This window comes from Labeo rohita, chromosome 13 (genome assembly GCF_022985175.1).
Source record: "Labeo rohita strain BAU-BD-2019 chromosome 13, IGBB_LRoh.1.0, whole genome shotgun sequence".
NCBI classification, from domain to species: Eukaryota; Metazoa; Chordata; class Actinopteri; order Cypriniformes; family Cyprinidae; genus Labeo; species Labeo rohita.
In genome coordinates this window covers 28,070,242-28,089,475 of record NC_066881.1, presented here as the reverse complement: position 1 = coordinate 28,089,475, position 19,234 = coordinate 28,070,242, and the positions used below count along the sequence as shown (strand labels likewise).

General features: G+C 34.8%; 1 protein-coding gene across 1 annotated transcript; it reads left to right on the top strand.

The window, feature by feature from the left end:
- The first annotated feature begins 5,676 nt into the window (after nt 1-5,676).
- Nucleotides 5,677-18,205, top strand: pyroxd2 (pyridine nucleotide-disulphide oxidoreductase domain 2). The gene is made up of 16 exons (XM_051126900.1): nt 5,677-5,863; nt 6,601-6,620; nt 6,725-6,818; nt 7,031-7,104; nt 8,523-8,678; nt 8,819-8,972; nt 9,113-9,174; nt 10,802-10,899; nt 10,982-11,123; nt 11,248-11,382; nt 11,772-11,844; nt 13,800-13,956; nt 14,185-14,339; nt 17,123-17,229; nt 17,353-17,473; nt 17,637-18,205. The coding sequence occupies exons 1-16, from the start codon at nt 5,746-5,748 to the stop codon at nt 17,705-17,707; spliced, it is 1,737 nt and encodes a 578-aa protein (XP_050982857.1). The 5' UTR covers nt 5,677-5,745; the 3' UTR covers nt 17,708-18,205.
- Nucleotides 18,206-19,234: the final 1,029 nt, after the last annotated feature.

Below are 19,234 nucleotides of genomic sequence, written 5' to 3'. Positions count from 1 at the left end.
TGGCGCTACATTATTTATGTATTTAATTTGAGTGTTTTTTATGCTATTATTGTAACAGCAGTGCACTGTATATAAAAATGTTCTTGTTCTGCAATTTAAAAAAATCTTGCTTTGTGTATAAGTTTTCTATTAATTTTTTTTTCAACTTTGTTTTTTAATAATTTTGTTACAAAGCCCAAATGAACATTGCAGAATATCAAGTTATATATCAGAGTAGACTTTCCCACCCCTACATTTATCAAAAAGAAAATAACATTTAAATAATAATGAATTCTAAAATAATGTATACAAATACAAGAAATTAAATAGAAAAAAAAAAAGAAAAAAACAACATTCACCAACGTATATTTAAAAAAAAATAGGAATTCAAATTACAGTCATCATTACATACCATTCCACTTTATCTGTTTACAAATTGCTTAAAGGGGGACTATACCTTTTTAAAACCTCTGTGTTACCTCTGACTGCATATGTTAATTTTTCAAGAGCAAGGTTGTCAAGACATTTCTTTAGTCCACTGTGAAAGAACAGGCCTTTGGATGTTTTTCCATACTAAAGCAATCACACATTTAGCTTGTATCAAACTAAAATCTATGAGCTTCTTTTTGCTTGCATTTACTGACACATTTTCAGGATATATATGCAATAAACACAGCTTTGGTTCCATAGGAATATTTTCGCCGGTCATTTCACACAAGAACCTCCTTCCAGAACATTTGCAGCTCCCTACACTCCCACATACAATGAAACAATGTACCAATTTCATCCTTGCATTTTGTACACTTATCCGGAATGTTAGAATTAATCCTATGTAGTTTAACAGGGGTAATATGTCCTCACCATCCATTTGTATTGTAGTATTCTACACCTAGTATTGATAGACTGGGTTTGAGCTGAAAAACAGGCACGCTCCCATTCCTCAACAGTGATATCCATCTGTAAATCTCTTTTTCCATGCTGAAAGATATGATTGGGAGCATTCTTTTAGTCCAGCTAGTAATGTCTTATAAAACAAGGACACCATTCCTCTCTCATTCATGTGATTTAAAGTAATTTGTTCTAATATAGAGAGTTGGGGTTCTGAATATGTTTTAATTCTTGAATATAAATAACTTCTAATTTGAAGGTATTTAAAAAAATGTTTTTGTGGAAAATCATATTTTGTAACTAACTTCTGGAAGGTCATGAGTGTACCTCCTTCATATAAGTTTTTTACCATTCATAATCCTTTCATCTGCCAGTTTTTAAACCCCATGTCATTTCTTCCAGGTATAAAATAGTTATTGCTCCATATTGGTGAGAAGGAAGAGATAGATATTGTCTCTTTCAAAAAAGAATGGGCCTCATGCCAAACTGATAGGGTATTTCTAAGAAAGGGCTTAAGGGTGGACTTTTTAAGTATTTTAACTTCTGCAGAGTATATATATGATTGTAAGGGGAGTGCCAATTCTTCTCTCTCAATATCAACCCATACTGTAAAAAAACAATTTGTTGAGTCAACTTAAAATAATTTGTAACCTGTCTGCCTTAAAATTAAAAAAAAAGTTGATTCAACTTGAAATGTTAAATTATACTAAGTGACAACTTTGATATTTGATTTGAATCAACTTAAAATTTTAAGGCAGCTGGGTTACTTACCCATCTGTTAAGTTTAACAAACACAAATATCTAAGTTGTTACTTAGTACAATTTAACATTTCAAGTTGACTAAACTTATTTTAGTTGACTGAACTTAAAATTTTAAGGCAGCAGGGTAACAAATTATTTTAAGCTGACTCAGCAAAATGTGTTTTTTTATTTTTTACAGTGCAGAATGATTCTATTAATTTATTATTATTATTATTATTATTATTAAAATGGTGTATATTGTTTTGCAGCTCTGATTTATTTCCTAAAAGTCATAATTTGCATTCATAATTCTGATTCATTGTTCAGACTGTCTGAATTAAAAGTTTCGACTCACATGAGCTGCACCCAACTTCAAAAGTACTACCCTCAGGTTATAAATTAAAAACTGAGGCATATGTGTAAAACACCTATAGTTATACAGTATTTGCTTTAGGATGAAAGGTCAAATCCTACTATCAACAGAAACCAGCCTAAGATGGTTTGCTTGTCCTAACTGGTCTCTTAGCCTCATCAGGCTGGTCTTTTGATAGTTTGTCCAGCCTGTCAGCTAATAGTTTTTTTAGGCTCAGAGACCAGCAAAGCTAGAATGTTATTTTTAATTGAGCAAAACGCACATATATTTTCCTCCATAATAATTACTCTATTTCAGTATAGTTATTGTTATGCATGCAATTTTAATAGTGAGATTTTGCATGCCAGCTTCTTTGTACTGCTCTCATTATCAAAATGTTGTGTAGGCCTGAAAAATAAGAAAAATCATAGTCTTCAGAGACTTAGTAAACATCAACAACACCATCATTATCCTTACCCAAAGTTCAAAATCATCTCTATGGAAGAAAATTAATTAGGCAGCTCGACAATGAGCTAATTATACTTTAAAGCAGGACCATTTTCAGCTAATTTCATTTTGGCCGCGAGCCCACGGTGTAGAATTTCTGCCGACAAAGGGAATGAAGTGTTAATTTTCGCTTACAAGAACAAAATTCTCTGGCCTTGATCAAATTAACGTTGACTGTGTGTCGTCCAGATGTGTTCCTTCAAGGAAAGCCAAGCTGGCGTGCCTGTAGAGTATCTCTCTGTCTTGACCATAATTCCCTGACGACGGCTCTGATAGAGGTGTCGGGAAACCCTAGATTGTCTAATAGCTGGCTACTTTATTTCTTTTCCTTCTGAGAACCTGAATCAATAGGAGTTGTTTTTCACAGCATAAGCAAAACAAATAGAAGTTAAAGGATATTGTATACTGTGTCACAGCAATTACACATCACATAGACTCAAATTGAGTTTCTAATTCATTTAAAGCCTAAGCTTTGGTTATCTTCGGTTACTTGAGTGAAATGCACAAAGCCGCAAACCTCCTGTTTTTTAAATGTGTCTCTAAAAGCTGTCTGCAGTCCCATCAGCGTGACGTTGATGCATCATCTCTTATCATATTTAGCATAGAGAGAGAACCACTTATGATCTCTTCAGACGGCCTCTTCAGTCAAGATGATTTCTCTTAGCTGAAGAGAACATTTCTTAAGTATTCTTCTGATGGCAAGGCTCTGAAGCAACTTTATTTGACGTGTCTTATAATGGAAAGAGACAATATTCAAAAGGCTTTGAATTATTTATGACGTCCCCTATTGTAAACAGTCAATGATTCATGCTAGCAAGATATTAATTCATGTAAAAGGCTGATACAGAAATGGTAAATCTCAGCTAACACCTTATTTCCTTCGTTAACATTAGTTAATGCATGAATGAGCAACTTATTTTTTACAGCATTTATTTATTTTTTTTATCTTTGGTAGTCTTATAAAAATATGATTGTTTGTGTTAGGCCACTGTGCAACTGTATTGGTTGGTAAATGCTGAAAATAACTTTAAAATAATAAATGTATAATAAATGTTGTATGACTAAGTGTTGTTCATTGTTAGTCAATTAATGTTAATTAACCCTAATTACAAAGTATTAATAAATCATACACAAAGTACTTACAAGTACTTACACTTGTTTTCATAAAAAAAAAAAAAAAAAAAAAAAAAAAAAAGGCTTATATGATTAAGCCTACCTGTAATAATACATTGTCTAAATTCATATCTATTATTTTGCATTTGTGGCTAATAAGGGAATGAGCTCTTCCTCTGTATTATGACAAGTCTTTGCCGCCACCTACTGGAATAAAATATGGCTCTGTCTTGTCCTGTCTTGTCTTGTCTTGTCTTGTCTTGTCTTGTCTTGCTTTGTCCTGTTTATATATTTATTTATTTATTAATTCATGTATTCATTCATTCTTTCATTCATTCTGCTACTCCTCTTAGTGAACAAATGCCTCTGAATGACATGCAAAAATATTCAAATTTTGTTTATTTTACAGAATTTAGAAATTGTATATTTTATCCTCCTTTGACATTTTTGAGAATTCATACCCTGATAATAAAAATCATCATTACAATTCATTTAATTTGAATGATTATTATAATTTTGTGTAATTCAAAGTGTACACAAAAGTAAATTGTTATATATAAAGTATATAAAGTCATATAAGTGACCCTGGACCACAAAACCAGTCATAAGGGTCAATTTTTTTTAAATTGAGATTTATACATCATCTGAAAGCTGATTAAATAAGCTTTCCACTGATGTATGGTTTTGGTCGAGGGACAACTATTTGGGTAGTATGAGGGTGCAAAAAAATCTAAATATTGAGAAAATCACTTTTAAATTTGCCAAATGAAGTTCTTAGCAATGCATATTACTAATCAAAAATTAGGTTTTGATTATGTTTTGGATTATGCAAAATATCTTCATGCAACATGATCTTAAAATGAAAAATCAGTTATTTTGACCCATACAATGTATTGTTAGCTATTGCTACAAATATACCTGTGCGACTTAAGACTGGTTTTGTGGTCCAGGGTCACATATAATAGTAAATTGCTTTTGTTTTTGTTTTTTTATCTCATTTCTCATTTTTGTCTGATAAACACAACTCTTAAGGACAAGTTATATCAGAGAACACAAGACTTCTAACACTGTCATAGGATATGATGAGGATATAGTAAACAACTTGTATTTCTAATTTTGTCCAGTTTTATTTTGTTGACCACATGTCCACAAACAGATCACAGACATGCCATAAACAGGTGATATCTGTTATAATCAGTTTTCACACTGGTCTCAATACAGCAGCTTAAGACAATGGAGCTTCTGTGGCTCTGATGTGAGATCCTCTGGCTCTGTCTTGTGATTTTTCCTTGTGCCTTGAGCACCAGGGTATTAATAGACAAAGCTTTTTAAATATCTTTCTGTATCTTGATATGTGATTTTATTGTGTGCTTTTAAAGAAGTGGAATACTCTAACTCTGTTAAGTGGTTATTGAGGCCTACCTTCAGTTGCCTATACTCACAAATGTCTTTTATTCTAACGTTAATGGTTAAAGGTCATTTGACCATCAAACTTTCTACTTAGCCTTGGACCTTGATCTAAGACTCTCAACAAGTTAGATGTTCAATGTCATTGTGAATAGTTATCTAGACAGGCAAAACAACAGGCAGTTAAACATGTATAAAGATTTACCAAGATGAGAGATCATTGTCATCTGAGCTTTCTTCAGCTATTTTCTATAGCTACTCTTGCCTTATTACCACTTATTAGAAAATGCATAAAATGCTATCATGCACACTTTTAGATTCATTACTACTTCACTGTTAGTTGCTGTGAAACAGCAGCCGTGACTGCCAACGTAAGAAATGCTTTACAGCAGCAATGACTGCATGTTAAAAAGTCTGATTTTATGTTAAAAAAATGTTTGGGTCTATACTGAAGTATTGTGACATGAGTGGTATCAGCCCTGGTTCGAAACACATGGTATTACTATGGTAAATGTCCAAAAAAACCTTTTTTTTCTTTCCTAAACTTTTCCACGGACACCCTAGCAATCCTGGGGCCTCCTGGGCGTTACAGGACCCCTGATTTATTCGGTTTGGGCTTTTTTTTACATGATGGGGGTGGGGGTGGGGGGGGGGTGTTCCTAGGAGCACTAGAGGCAAATTTTCCTCCTAGTATATTGTGCAGAGCTGTCGAAGTAGTGGAGTTTGAGCTTTGGGTTTGAGGGTTGTCAGGATTCGTCATGGCTGCGGCTGTCAGGGCAGGTCGCGCACACAGGGGGTTTATTTCAGTGACACGGCGCGCCAGCCACAGCAGCACTGCCCTAAAACCTAAATATGACGCGATTGTTATCGGTGCAGGTAGGCTACAGACATTCATGCACAGCCTAATGAACAAAACATGTAACTTAACATGGAACGAACTTGAGAGCCTCAATGGGCGGGGCATTTTTCGATTATTTAAATAATAATTATTTTACGTGACCTCTTAAACTTTATTTTAAAATTACAATTTATCACTGCATTTATTTATAGCTATAAATGATTATTCAAACCACTTTTGAAGTAGTGCGCAGACAACGTGGTCACGTGGCACCTGTTACTTTTCTCAACGCTGGGCAGGAAGGACCAATCACAGTCATGTTCGCGACGTTAACAGGGTTGTTTTTGTTAAAATATTTTTTTTAGAAACGGGAGAAAATGTGTTTTGTACACCAGATACCAATCATGCTAAATCAATAGTTTTAATCGATTATGATTTTATGTTTCCAAATGTCCTAATAAGATTAAAAACGTTTAAAGATGTAATGCGGCTCCGTATGGAAGTACTCTTGTTGAGCCTCCATATGATTCCCCTGCAGGAGTAAAAGTTTGTGTACTGTAAAAAAAACATGCAGAGTTTTCTACTTTTTATCCTTTTTTGTATCTAAAAATGTTGTTGCTGACTTCTGCATACTTTGAACCACAGCCATACTTTGTTGTATAACCTCCATGTTTCACTGCTACATGCATCGGCTATTATTTAACATATACTAGTAAATTATTATAAAATTTAAACTCCTTTGAAAAACAACTAATATTTTTTTCGTTCTTTGTAGGTCACAATGGCCTTATTGCTGTAAGTACACACCAAATGTGTTCTCATGTATCTTACCAGTTAAAGTAATAAAAGCATAAGCATAAAAGTTAATCTTAAGAAACCTTCTATTGTGATTTGCCCAGTCAGCATATCTGCAGAAAGGAGGCCTGAAAACTGCAGTCCTGGAACGCAGACATGTACTCGGCGGAGCAGCCGTATCTGAAGAGATTATTCCAGGTGTGAGTTTAGGTTTATCATCCAGACTATCGTTTCTGGACAGACTGGCCAAAGATCAGTTTCTCACTGCACTCAGTTATCATCAATAATTAGAAATTCAGAACTGATATAGTATGCAGTCTAAGCATTCAAGTTAAGGTTTCTGATTGACCCTAGAGATATATTAAAATTCTGATCAGTGCAGTTTGCATAACTTTGCCTATTTATTTCAGGGTTCCACTTTTCCAGGGCCTCCTATCTGCTCAGTTTACTGCGTCCACACATCTGCCAGGACCTGGAGCTCAAGGTGATGTTCTTATTGATGTTGCATGTCCAATTCTCTCTTTCATTCCTGTTTAAAACTGATCGCCCCTCCTTTATCTCTAAAGCAACTGACTGATATTGTGCATCAGATGGACCTGACAACCCTTGTGAAAAAGAAGTATACTTTTAAAAAGAGTACTTATTAGCACCAACATGTAGCACTGTTGTGCTCCGGGCATCCCGAGTTCGAGTCCCAGCTCGCAGACCTTTCCTGATTGGGATTAAAATAAAATGACCTATTGCATAAGACATCAAAAATAAATTAAAAAAAAAAGAGTACGTATTGTGAAAATAAAACACTTGAAGAGAATTTGAAAAGCTTGAAATTGTGAACTGAATGTAATGCTTTTGAACACTTTATTGCATGTTTTTTGCAATTAATGAAACTAATTAGGTGTTATTGTTTAAATTAATAGTAAATGCAAAGTGTAAAATTAGGACTTAAGTACGTCTTTACATGTAACGTAAAAGTTTGGGAGATTTTTTTATGTTTTTTGACATTAATAGAAATCTTTTGTAATAATACAAACTACCCTTTAAAAGTTTTCTATTTTCTTTTCTTTCTTTTTTTTTTTAAAGAAATTAATACTTTTATTCAGTAAGGATATGTTCAATTGATTGAAAGAGACTGTAAGGATTTATACTGTTATAAAAGATTTCTGTTCTGAATAAATGCTGTTCTTTTTATTTTTTTTCTCATCAAAGAATCCTGAAAAAGTACCACAGGTTCCAAGGAAACAAACAGCACAACTGTTTCAACTGTTGATAACAGATCAGCATGTTAGATTGATTTCTGAAGGATTGTGTGACACTGAAAACTATAGTAATGGCTGATGAAAATTCAGCTTTGCATCGCAGGAATAAATTGTATTTTAAAGTTTATTAAAATAGAAAACTGTTATTTTAAAATGTAATAATATTTCACAATATTACTGTTTTTGCTGTATTTTTGATAAAAAAAAAATGCAGCCTTGATGAGCATAGGAGACATTAAAAATTGTAATGATCCCAAACTTTTGGACAGTAGTGTAATTTCATAATTACTTCTGTTGTAGCGTTTATGGTAACCCAAAATAGACTTTAATGTACTTCTTTAAATCATGACAAAAAATTATTATGCTTAATTATAATGCTTTTTATCTGACATTATTAAATACTTTCTGTAAGTGTACTTAAATGTGTTATGAAACATAGGCATTAAAGTGTACTCTCTTTAAGAGAGTTTTAGTTTTATTACATTATCTGCAAGTACAGTTTTTTATATATACTTTTTTAAGATTTGAAGGACACTGCAGGTGCACTTTCAGTACAAAAAACACACTTCTTTTTTGCATGATTAATTGCTTCTTTCCTTTCAAGCTAAAATGACTGCAGTTCTCCACAGTGTGTCTTTCTGTGCAGAAACACGGCCTGAAGGTGTACATGAGGGACCCCTATTCATTTACCCCCATGTTGGAGGATGGTGTAGGAGGGCGGCCACCGCGGTCTTTAATGCTTGGAGCTGACCTGGCAAAGACCCGGCAAGAGATTGCCAAATTCTCAGAGAAAGATGCCAAGGTTCACCGGCACTGACAAGAGGAATTAGATTTTTGCAGAAGCACTTCAATGAACTTGCATGTGACACTAAAAACAAAATATTGTGAAAACTGCCTATATACATCATTAATATAATGTTTTTTTCTGTTCTATTACTAAAGGTCTATCCTGACTTTCTATGCTACTTGGAAAGACTGGCCTGTGCCATCCACCCTCTTTTAGATGCTCCACCTGTTGACATACCAGGACTGACTCAGCGCTCTTTGAGAAAGAAAATATCTGCCCTGAGGAGCTTGAAACCTTTGGTGAAGTCTGGTAATGGTTATATAACGCATGATAAACTAGATTTTCCTTATTTGTTCTACTGCTGTTAACATAAGCCAGAGAGTCTAATAAGACTAGGGCTTATAAAACAGATGCAGTAGAGTAAAACCCATGTGCTTCTATGTTTAAAGGGTTGAAGCTGGGAAAGAATATACCAGATTTCTATGAACTTGTCACAGCTCCGGTTATGAAGGTGGGTTATGCCTCCTGCCCTGGACATGGTATTTTTGAATATATTTGACTGAATAAGTACCAGACCTTAATGAAGGTCAATCTAAGAACAATTTCGTTTTTAATCAAATTTGACAGCTAAGAAGACAAACAAAAAGTAAAACTAATAGAGGCCTGAGGGTCTCTATGAAATTTGGGAGTCAAGCATTGTAAATTATTTCCAATATAATGTACATATGCTCATATATCAGAATATCAATATCCAGATGCAATATCCAATTAATGCAATCAAGATAATGCTTTTGTCCTCTAATTTTTTGGATTGTGCTCAGTTCAAATACATCAGCCACTGTAGAGCTTGGCAACTTTGTTGTTGCTTGCATCTACACTGATGGTCAAAAGTTTGCAATAATTTAGATTTTTTTTTGTTTTTGAAGGAAATCTCTTACGCTGAAGACTGAATTGGCTGCTGAAAATTCAGCTTTGCCATCACAGGAATAAATTACATATTAAAATATATTAAAATTAGTGTTGTCAAACAATTAATCGTAATCACATTAAAAATAAAAGCTCATGTTTACATACTATATGTGTGTTACTGTGTATATTTATTATACACAGTAGGTGATTATGAATGAATGAAACACATTTGTCGGTGTTTCACTTTGTCTCGAATCACTCTCACGAACATATCTCTTCTGTATATATATTTTTTTGGGTCTTGAGCAAGAGGCTTGCATTCACGTTACATGATTTGTATGATTTTTATGTTGAAAGGGCGAAAGTGCACCGAAAACAAATTCAAAAAACAAAACTAAAACGAAATCACTTTTGAGGGCAAGGGAGCTCCCTGGTGTTTTAGTTCAGTTAAATTAATGTTAATTAGGGGTGTAACGGTTCACAAAATTCACGGTCTGGTTCGATACGATAGTTTTATTGTGTTAGTTAGCTGTGTTGTTTTAGTTATTTTTACTTCATCAAATAACCCAACTGCAGTTTGACTGAGATTAACTGGAATACACAATGAAAAAACATGATGTTTAAAAAATTGTTAAAAAGGGAGTTATTAATTCGATCAATTGATGCTGAAATGCCGCTAATTTGAAAGTGAAAGTAAAATGCGCACATGCATTTACAAGCTATTTAAAAGCGAATAAAAGCAAGGAAAAGAGGAAAAGCTCTAACGAACGACCTAACCATCACAACCCTACTGGAGTACATTATATTTCACACACTTTAAGCTCTTTTATTTTCTAAGTGTAAAAGGATAAGTCCAACATAAGTCCGAGCAAAAGCCTTGTACTGAACGGGTTAATACGAATATGTGTATCATTACACCCCTAATGTTTATTTATAAAGTGCTTTTCACAATACACATCATTGCAAAGCAGCAGAAATTTTAAATTATAACAATGTTTTACAGTATTACTGTTTTTACTGTATTTTTGGTCAAATAAATGCAGGCTTAATGAACATAAGAAACTTCTTTTAAAAAAATCTTTAAAAACACACATCAAAAAATCATTCATGTTTGGCTTTATGAGCACTGCCCTAGAAATAAACTATTTGTGAGTTTAAAGCTGTGATTCATGACATAAGTCAGCATTAGAAGCATTTTTGGTTGAATTTGTTTTATTTTTTTTTTATAGGTGCTTAATCGCTGGTTTGAATCAGAGCCGTTGAGAGCCACATTAGCCACTGACTCTGTGATTGGTGCAAACACAAGCCCAAATAATCCTGGAAGTGGGTGAGGATAGTTTGACATTTCTGTGTCTGATTCAGAATAGGTTGTTCTTGTTGTTGTGGATACTGAATGCTTGATCTTGTAGATACGTCCTGCTGCACCATGTCATGGGAGAGCTGGAGAAAGAGAAAGGTGCCTGGGGTTACGTGGAAGGAGGAATGGGTGGAGTGTCTCAATCGATCGCCCGCTCCGCCCGCTCTCTCGGTGCAGATATTTTTACAAACAAGGTTAGTGTTCAGGAAGAAGGTGTAACTGTTTTCTTAAGCCATTGTGTTTGTGCATGGCACAGTCACTCAAGAAAGCCGGTTGTCTCATTGATATTAATCTGTCGCCCTTCCTGGGGGCCTGTAGGACGTTAAACAGGTCCTTATTGGTCAGGATGGTTCTGCCAAGGGCGTTGTGCTGACAGATGGAATTGAAGTCCGCAGTAAAGTGGTTCTGTCCAACGCCACTCCCTACATCACCTTCAAACAGCTTACACCGCAGGTACAGACCTGACGTACAGAGACCGTGTCAGTTCTGCTCGTTTTTTGATGTTTAAAATAGATGAAGAGCATTCATGACATAATGGTTAGAGAAATGTCTAGGTCATTTATTCACAGTTAATGTCATCCTATTCTGTCAACGCTTTGTTGTGGCCTTGAGCTAGAGTCACTCTATTTGTGTTTACTCAAGGAGTGACACTTTTCTTTGACTGGCAACACTGTCCACATGCGAGTTAACTCAGTTTAGAGTTCGATTAAGAATCCCATTAAGTCTATTTCATTTGTCCAGTGTAAAAAATAATAATAGTAATGTGGAAAAGTTAACAACCGTTTCACTTAAATGTTAATGACAAGTCTGAATAATTGATGTTTGTGGTTGTCCTGGTAAAGGATGCCCTGCCAGAGGCATTCATCACGGCTGTAGATCAGATTGACTACACCTCTCCTGTTACCAAGATAAATGGTAAGATTACGGAGAATTTAACGCTTCATTTCATCAAACTAAATATGCATTTCAAGAAAAAACAATGCTTGCAAGACAGCAAAAGAAGAGTGTTCATCTTTCAGGCTTTTGTTTTGTGTAAGGAACCTTTAATTTTGTCTTGACACTAATCAAAAAGTATCGACTAAAAATAATTTTAGCTGGAATTCAGAGCCCAAAATTCTATGTTGACATAATTGTTGTTTATTTTGAATGGTGAACATTCAGTAATTTAAGAAGTAATTCAGTTATTTAAGATAAATTAATTAAATAATAATAATTTTAATTAAAATATTTATTTTAAGCATTTTGAAATAATGAAAAACATTTTTTTTAGACGGAAATTATCTACAAAACAAAGTTTGAATTGAGTCTGTATGTTAGGCATTCTGGTCTAAATTAGTTCCTAAATCAAGATACAATTACTTAAGAAGCACAAGATAACAAATCTTTTTTCTTAAAAAAAAAAAAAAAGTGCTTTTACACTTAAAACAAGAAAAATGTCTGCCAAATGAGATAATAAAAATAAACTAGTTTTCCCTTTAAATTAAGTTAATTTGCTGAACTGGCAGATATTTTTTCTTGTTTTAAGCATGAAGTCACTTATTTTTTAGTACTTATTTATCTATTTATTTATTTATTAGAAAACAAGGTCAAATACACTACCAGTCAAAAGTTTTTGAACAGTAAGACTTGTCCTGTTTTTAAAGAAGTCTCTTTTGCTCACCAAGCATGCATTTATTTGATCCAAAGTACAAAATTTTTGAAATATTTTTACTAACTTTAATAACTGTTTTCTATTTGGATATATTTTAAAATGTGATTTATTCCTGTGATTTCAAAGCTGAATTGTTAGCATCATTACTCCAGTCACATGATCCTTCAGAAATCATTCTAATATTCTGATTTGCTGCTCAAAAACATTTATTATTATTATTGTGTTGAAAACAGCTGAGTAGAATTTTTTTCAGGATTCTTTGATGAAAGTTCAGAAGAACAGCATTTATCTGAAAAAGAAATCTTTTGATCAATTTTGTTCATTTTTAATCAATTTACAGTATCCTTGCTAAATAAAAGTAAAAAAATATATACTGACTCCAAGCTTTTGAATGGTATAGTGTATAATGTTACAAAAGCTTTTATTTGAGATAAATGCTGATCTTTGGTTCTTTCTATTCATCAAACAATCCTGAAAAAAATATATGAATGAATATTAAAATATTACAATATTAATAATAATAATAATTGAACAGCAAATCAGCCTATTAGAATGATTTCTAAAGGATCATGTGACAGTGAAGACTGGAGTAATGATGCTGAAAATTTAGCTTTGATCACAGAAATAAATTACATTTTAAAATTCATTCAAATAGAAATCAGTTATTTTAAATAGTAAAAAATATTTTACACAATATTACTGCTTATGCTGTACTTTGGATTAAATAAATGCAGGCTTGGTGAGCAGAAGAGACTTCTTTAAAATACATGAGGGATGCAAACAGTCCCAGCTAATAGGCAACCTTCTTATTACCTTGACCAATGTTCTGGCAAGGTTCACTCAAATTTATTTACCGACTTTTTCCAGTAATGTTAATAGAACGTTCATTCAAAATGTAATAATGTTCTAAAAATGTTATTTCTACATTATTCATGGAACTTTTTAAGAACGTTGAGAGAACATATAAAATAAAACAACTTCATAATGTTTACAAAATTATAAAATAAAATGTTTTCTTGAATTCTTGCATAACCAAGACGCTTAAAAAAAATTATATTTGGATTGTTCAGAGAAATAACGTTTTCATAACCTAAAGGGAACATACTTTTGTTAGCCAGGGTGCTGTCTTGCAAAAACTGTAATTAATGGATTTCAGTCTGTTTTTCCTGTAAAATTAAAATAGTCAAATAATCTGTCTCTGTCCTTTGCAAACAAATAGTGGCTGTAGACAAGCTGCCTAATTTCCTGGCTGCTCCAAATACTGCGGATGGAAAACCAGGTCCACATCATCAGTGTTCAATCCACCTGAACTGTGAGAGTGTGGAGGTGCTGGAGGAGGCCTACATGGAGGGCCTGCAGGGACACCCATCCTCCAGGTTGGCAAAACCTGCAATAGTGCTTATAAAGGAAAAACTAATATTTGCACATTACACACATGAAGGCACCAGCACATCTTAATTTGCAAGTCATGACCAGAGTTTCACAGACATCACATCTGTTGCTCGTGGACAGGGTTTATGGTGATGGTGTTCTATTCAATCCACCAGACCACAGTGATTTACATGATATCCTAATTCATCTTCTGGTGTTTTTGTGTATGATAGGCCTATGATAGAAATGACCATTCCCTCAGTGCTGGATCCTACTCTAGCGCCCCCCGGCTGCCATGTGGTGTCTCTCTTCATTCAGTTCACGCCATATTTGCTGGAGGGGCACCATGCTTGGACTGACGAGGACAGGGAGAGATTTGCTGACACAGGTACCTAAGGCTATATTTGCATTTTTTTGTGCCGTTTGTGGGCACAGGCATTGTAAGCCTTGTAAGACGGAGGTCTTTCAAAGTATAATCCAAACAGGTTTGTTGAGTTCTTTTTTAATGTTTTCAAAAGAAGCCACTTATGCTCACAAAGGCCGCATTTATTTAATCAGTAATATAGAAAAATAGGAGTACTGTGAAATACCATTACAGTTATAAAGAAGTGTTTTTTATTATAACATAAACTTTTAAAATTGCATTTTAAAATGCTGTTTGTTCTACTGATAGCAAAGCTAAATTTTCAGCAGTCATTACTCTAGTTTTCAGTGTAACATGATCCTTCAGAAATCATTCAATATGCTTATTTCAGGGTTTGTACAAGGTGCTTAAAGTACTTAAATTTGACTTTACTTTTTGAAATTTAAGGCCTGGAAAACCCTTGAAAATAGCAATGTTCCTGAAGGGGTACTTGAAAAGTGCTTAAATTATTTAGCTATCAAATAGGTGTTTATTTTTTTCAATAAACACATATCTTTTCATGCAAAATTCACACAATTAAAAACATCATCATACCGCCCCCCATCCCCCCCCCACCTTTTTTTTTGCCTTCAGTTAATGTCATAAAACTTTCAAGCTAAACCAATAGTAGTACTGACAATGTTGTGTCATTCCGCGAATTGAATGATTCGTAATCCGAAGCATGAAATTATGGTTCGCGAATCATTTGATTCAGATCGGGAGTTTGGTGCGGGTTCCCGAATCATATGATTCAGATCGGGAGTTTGGTGCGGGTTCGCGAATCATTTGATTCAGATCAGGAGTTTGGTGCGGGATCGCAAATCATTTGATTCAGATCGGGAGTTTGGTGCGGGTTCACTAATCATTTGATTCAGATCAGGAGTTTGGTGCGGGTTCGCAAATCATTTGATTCAGATCAGGAGTTTGGTGCGGGATCGCAAATCATTTGATTCAGATCGGGAGTTTGGTGCGGGTTCGCAAATCATTTGATTCAGATCAGGAGTTTGGTGCGGGATCGCAAATCATTTGATTCAGATCGGGAGTTTGGTGCGGGTTCGCAAATCATTTGATTCAGATCAGGAGTTTGGTGCGGGTTTGCAAATCATTTGATTCAGATCAGGAGTTTGGTGCGGGATTGCAAATCATTTGATTCAGATCAGGAGTCAGGAGTTTACGGATCATTTGATTCGGATGGGGAGTTTGGTGCGGGTTCCCGAATTATTTGATTCAGGGCTTAGGAGTGGGTTCGCAAATCATTTTATTCAGATCAGGAGTTTGGTGCGGGTTCGCAAATCATTTGATTCAGATCGGGAGTTTGGTGCGGGTTCCGAATCATTTGATTCAGATCAGGAGTTTGGTGCGGGTTCCGAATCATTTGATTCAGATCAGGAGTTTGGTGCAGGTTTGCGGATCATTTGATTCAGATGGGGAGTTTGGTGCGGGTTCCCGAATCCTTTGATTCAGGGCTTAGGAGTGGGTTCGCGAATCATTTGATTCAGATTAGAAGTTTGGTGTGGGTTGCCGAATCATTTGATTCAGATCAGGAGTTTGGTGCGGGTTCGGAAATCATTTGATTCAGATCGGGAGTTTGGTGCGGGTTCGCAAGTCATCTGATTCAAATCGGGAGTTTGGTGCGGGTTTGCGAATCATTTGATTCAGATCAGGAGTTTGGTGCGGGTTTGCGGATCATTTGATTCAGATGGGGAGTTTGGTGCGGGTTCCCGAATCCTTTGATTCAGGGCTTAGGAGTGGGTTCGCGAATCATTTGATTCAGATCAGAAGTTTGGTGCGGGTTGCCGAATCATTTGATTCAGATCAGGAGTTTGGTGCAGGTTCGGAAATCATTTGATTCAGATCGGGAGTTTGGTGCGGGTTCACGAATCATTTGATTCAGATCAGGAGTTTGGTGCGGGTTCACGAATCATTTGACTCAGATCGGGAGTTTGATGCAGGTTCACAAATCATTTGCTTCAGATCGGGAGTTTGGTGCGGGTTCGCAAATCATTTGATTCACTTTGGGACTTCGGAGCACGTAACGTGAATCATTTGTTTCAGATCAGGATTTTCGACGATTTCCAAAATCTTTTTTTTCTTTCTTTTTTCTTTAAGTCCTTAAAAATAAAAAAAAGTAGTGCTTGAAAAGTCCTTGAAAGTCATGGAATTTCATTCTACAGTATCTGTACAAACCCTGTAATACTTGTGTTTTTGTGCTTAGGTAGCATTTCTTATTTTCAATGTTTAAAACAATTTTTGCTGTTTAATATTTTTGTGCAAAACCATGATAAACTACCATTTTGAATAAAGTTTACATTTTAAAGGAAATAAAGTTTTGTAAGTGGGTAAGTAATTATTCACCAAGGATGCATTAAATTGATCAGAGATGACCATGAATACATATTTAATGCCAATACATTTTAATTAATTCTATTTGTCAAATAATCCTGAAAACATTTTCATCAGTTGTCATCATTAATATCATTAAAATTAATATTTGAACACCAATAATAATGTAGCATCAAATCAGCATATTAGAATGATTTCTGATCAAATCATTGCATGTTTTAAATTGCAATAATGTTTCACAATGTTAGGCGACCCTTCCCTTCCTCCCCTGTAACCATCCAAAAATTCACACACTGATAGACTGGCAGACCATGAACTAGCTGCTTTTAAACACAGTGACACTGTTTGTGCTACAACAGTGATATCACATGCCTCAGAGTAACAAGATCTTTATAGTAATTGGTCCTTTGTTTTCCGTTTCACAGCATTCGACTGGGTTGAGCGTTACGCACCTGGATTTAAAAAGTCTATAGTGGGCAAAGACATCTTAACCCCTTCTGATCTTGAGAGGGTCTTTGGTCTCACTGGAGGGGTATGAATAGTCATAACTTTGTTTTGTTTGTAATTTTCACTGCCATACAGCATAATTTAGCCTCTATTATTTGCACGTCATATCATTCCAAACATTCATCCCATGCATTTTTGTATGCCACAGAATATATTTCATGGCTCAATGTCTTTGGATCAGCTTTACCTGGCGAGACCTTTGCCCTCTGTCGCAGACTACCGCTCACCAGTCAAGGGACTGTACTTATGTGGCAGTGGCAGCCATCCAGGTCTGTGCCTGAATAAATAAAAGCTAAAACAGTATGTATTGGGTTTAGAGATGTCATCGGTGTGATATTACATTTCATAAAACCAGGTCAGGTAAATGTTAAGCTTGACATGCATGACCTCCCCTGTGTTTTCCAGCATTTATACAGTGTTTGTCTCATTCAGGTGGAGGTGTTATGGGTGCAGCTGGCTGGAATTCAGCTCTCAAAGCTCTCGCAGATTTCAAGCGACTGTGATCCTGGCCTTCAATGGGGAATATCACTTTCCAGTGAGATATTCGAATGAAAAGAGAGAAGAGGATAAATACTCAGTGTTGTTAGAATTGCATGTAGTTATTCTGTATTTTTAACACTCCAAAAATGTGAATGTCCTGAAATATTTCATGGATTTTTCAGTGAAATCAGTTATAATAAATAGACCTTAGTCAGGGTGGTGTTATATTTGCTTTTCGACAGGAATGAAAATGAGCTGTGTGTGAGTCAGCTGTTGTATAACAACATACTGATTGTTCAGCTGATAAAATGTCTTTCTGAAAAAAACTGTGAATTGCAATAATTACATGATGTAGGATCTTAATACGGTGCCATTGTAAAGACTGTAAATCTATACCTCACAGCCTTGTTTTTTTATCTGTGTTAAATTCATTATGGTGTCTAACTAGATGAAGGAATAGGCTACTTTTGCAGGTTTTTATAACTTGTGATAGACCATGTGACTGAAGCTTTATAGTTTTTTTTCTAAATACTTTTTAGCATTTGTCTGTGTTCATACTAGTAGTTCACAACTTCAGAATTCACCTTTAATAAATATATTACATAAAATTCTGTAATGCCAATAATTTCTCACTTTACATAAATTACACCACTCACACACACACTAGAAAAAGAAACAAGCTAAGGGTATGTTCGTTATAGCATGCTAACCTATGTAAAACTCCTATTTCTGCAGTAGGAGCATATATACAGTAGTGTGTAAGCTGTGCACAGTATGCAAATTTTAGGCATTCATTGAAACTCAGGTGACCTTCTACAGTACATATGCCAAATGAGCCGTATACAACAACGCACTCTATTTTCCATTTTCTTTGATGGAAAGTATAGCCATGAGTTTTAACATCTGTTGATTCACTAATTTCACTGAATTGCCAAAAGCTAAAAAACAAAAATGCAAAATTTATTTCATTGATGATAACTAGATTAAGATGCAATTTTAAAGGAATAGTTAACCCAAAAATGAACATTTGCTTAAAATATACTAACTGTAAGGCTAAAGATGCAGATGAGTTTGTTTCTTCATCGAAACAGATTTGGAGAAATTTAGCATTACGTCACTTGCTGAAGTGAATGAATGGGTGCCGTCAGAATGAGAGTCCAAACAGCTAATAAAAACATCACAATAATCCACATGTAATCCACACGACTTCAGTCCATCAATTAATGTCCTGTAAAGAGAAAACTGTGTTTATAAGAAACAAATCTATCATTAGGGCATTTTAACCTTAAACTGTTGTTTCTGGCCAAAACTGTTGCTTCATGTCCGTAATCAATAATAATGCTTCCTCCAGTGGGAAAAGTCCATCCTCTGTCCTCTTTGCATTAAAATTCACAGACTTACTTGTTTAGAAGTGTTTTGGACGGTTTTCACTTGTAAACGGTCCTTGATATGCATATTTCTCTCCTGATTCAGACAAGATGACTTTTTCACTAGAGAAAGCAGTATTATAAGTAGAGGACTTGTTCAGAAATGAGAATGATTTGTTTATT

What these genes read in the sequence shown, in the direction of transcription:
- pyroxd2 (XM_051126900.1), top strand. Translation starts at nt 5,746, where the DNA reads ATGGCTGCGGCTGTCAGGGCAGGTCGCGCACACAGGGGGTTTATTTCA. An exon ending in TCAAACAGCTTACACCGCAG is followed by an intron (nt 11,383 to 11,771) that starts GTACAGACCTGA and finishes GTCCTGGTAAAG; the next exon opens with GATGCCCTGCCAGAGGCATT. An exon ending in CAGGGACACCCATCCTCCAG is followed by an intron (nt 13,957 to 14,184) that starts GTTGGCAAAACC and finishes TGTGTATGATAG; the next exon opens with GCCTATGATAGAAATGACCA.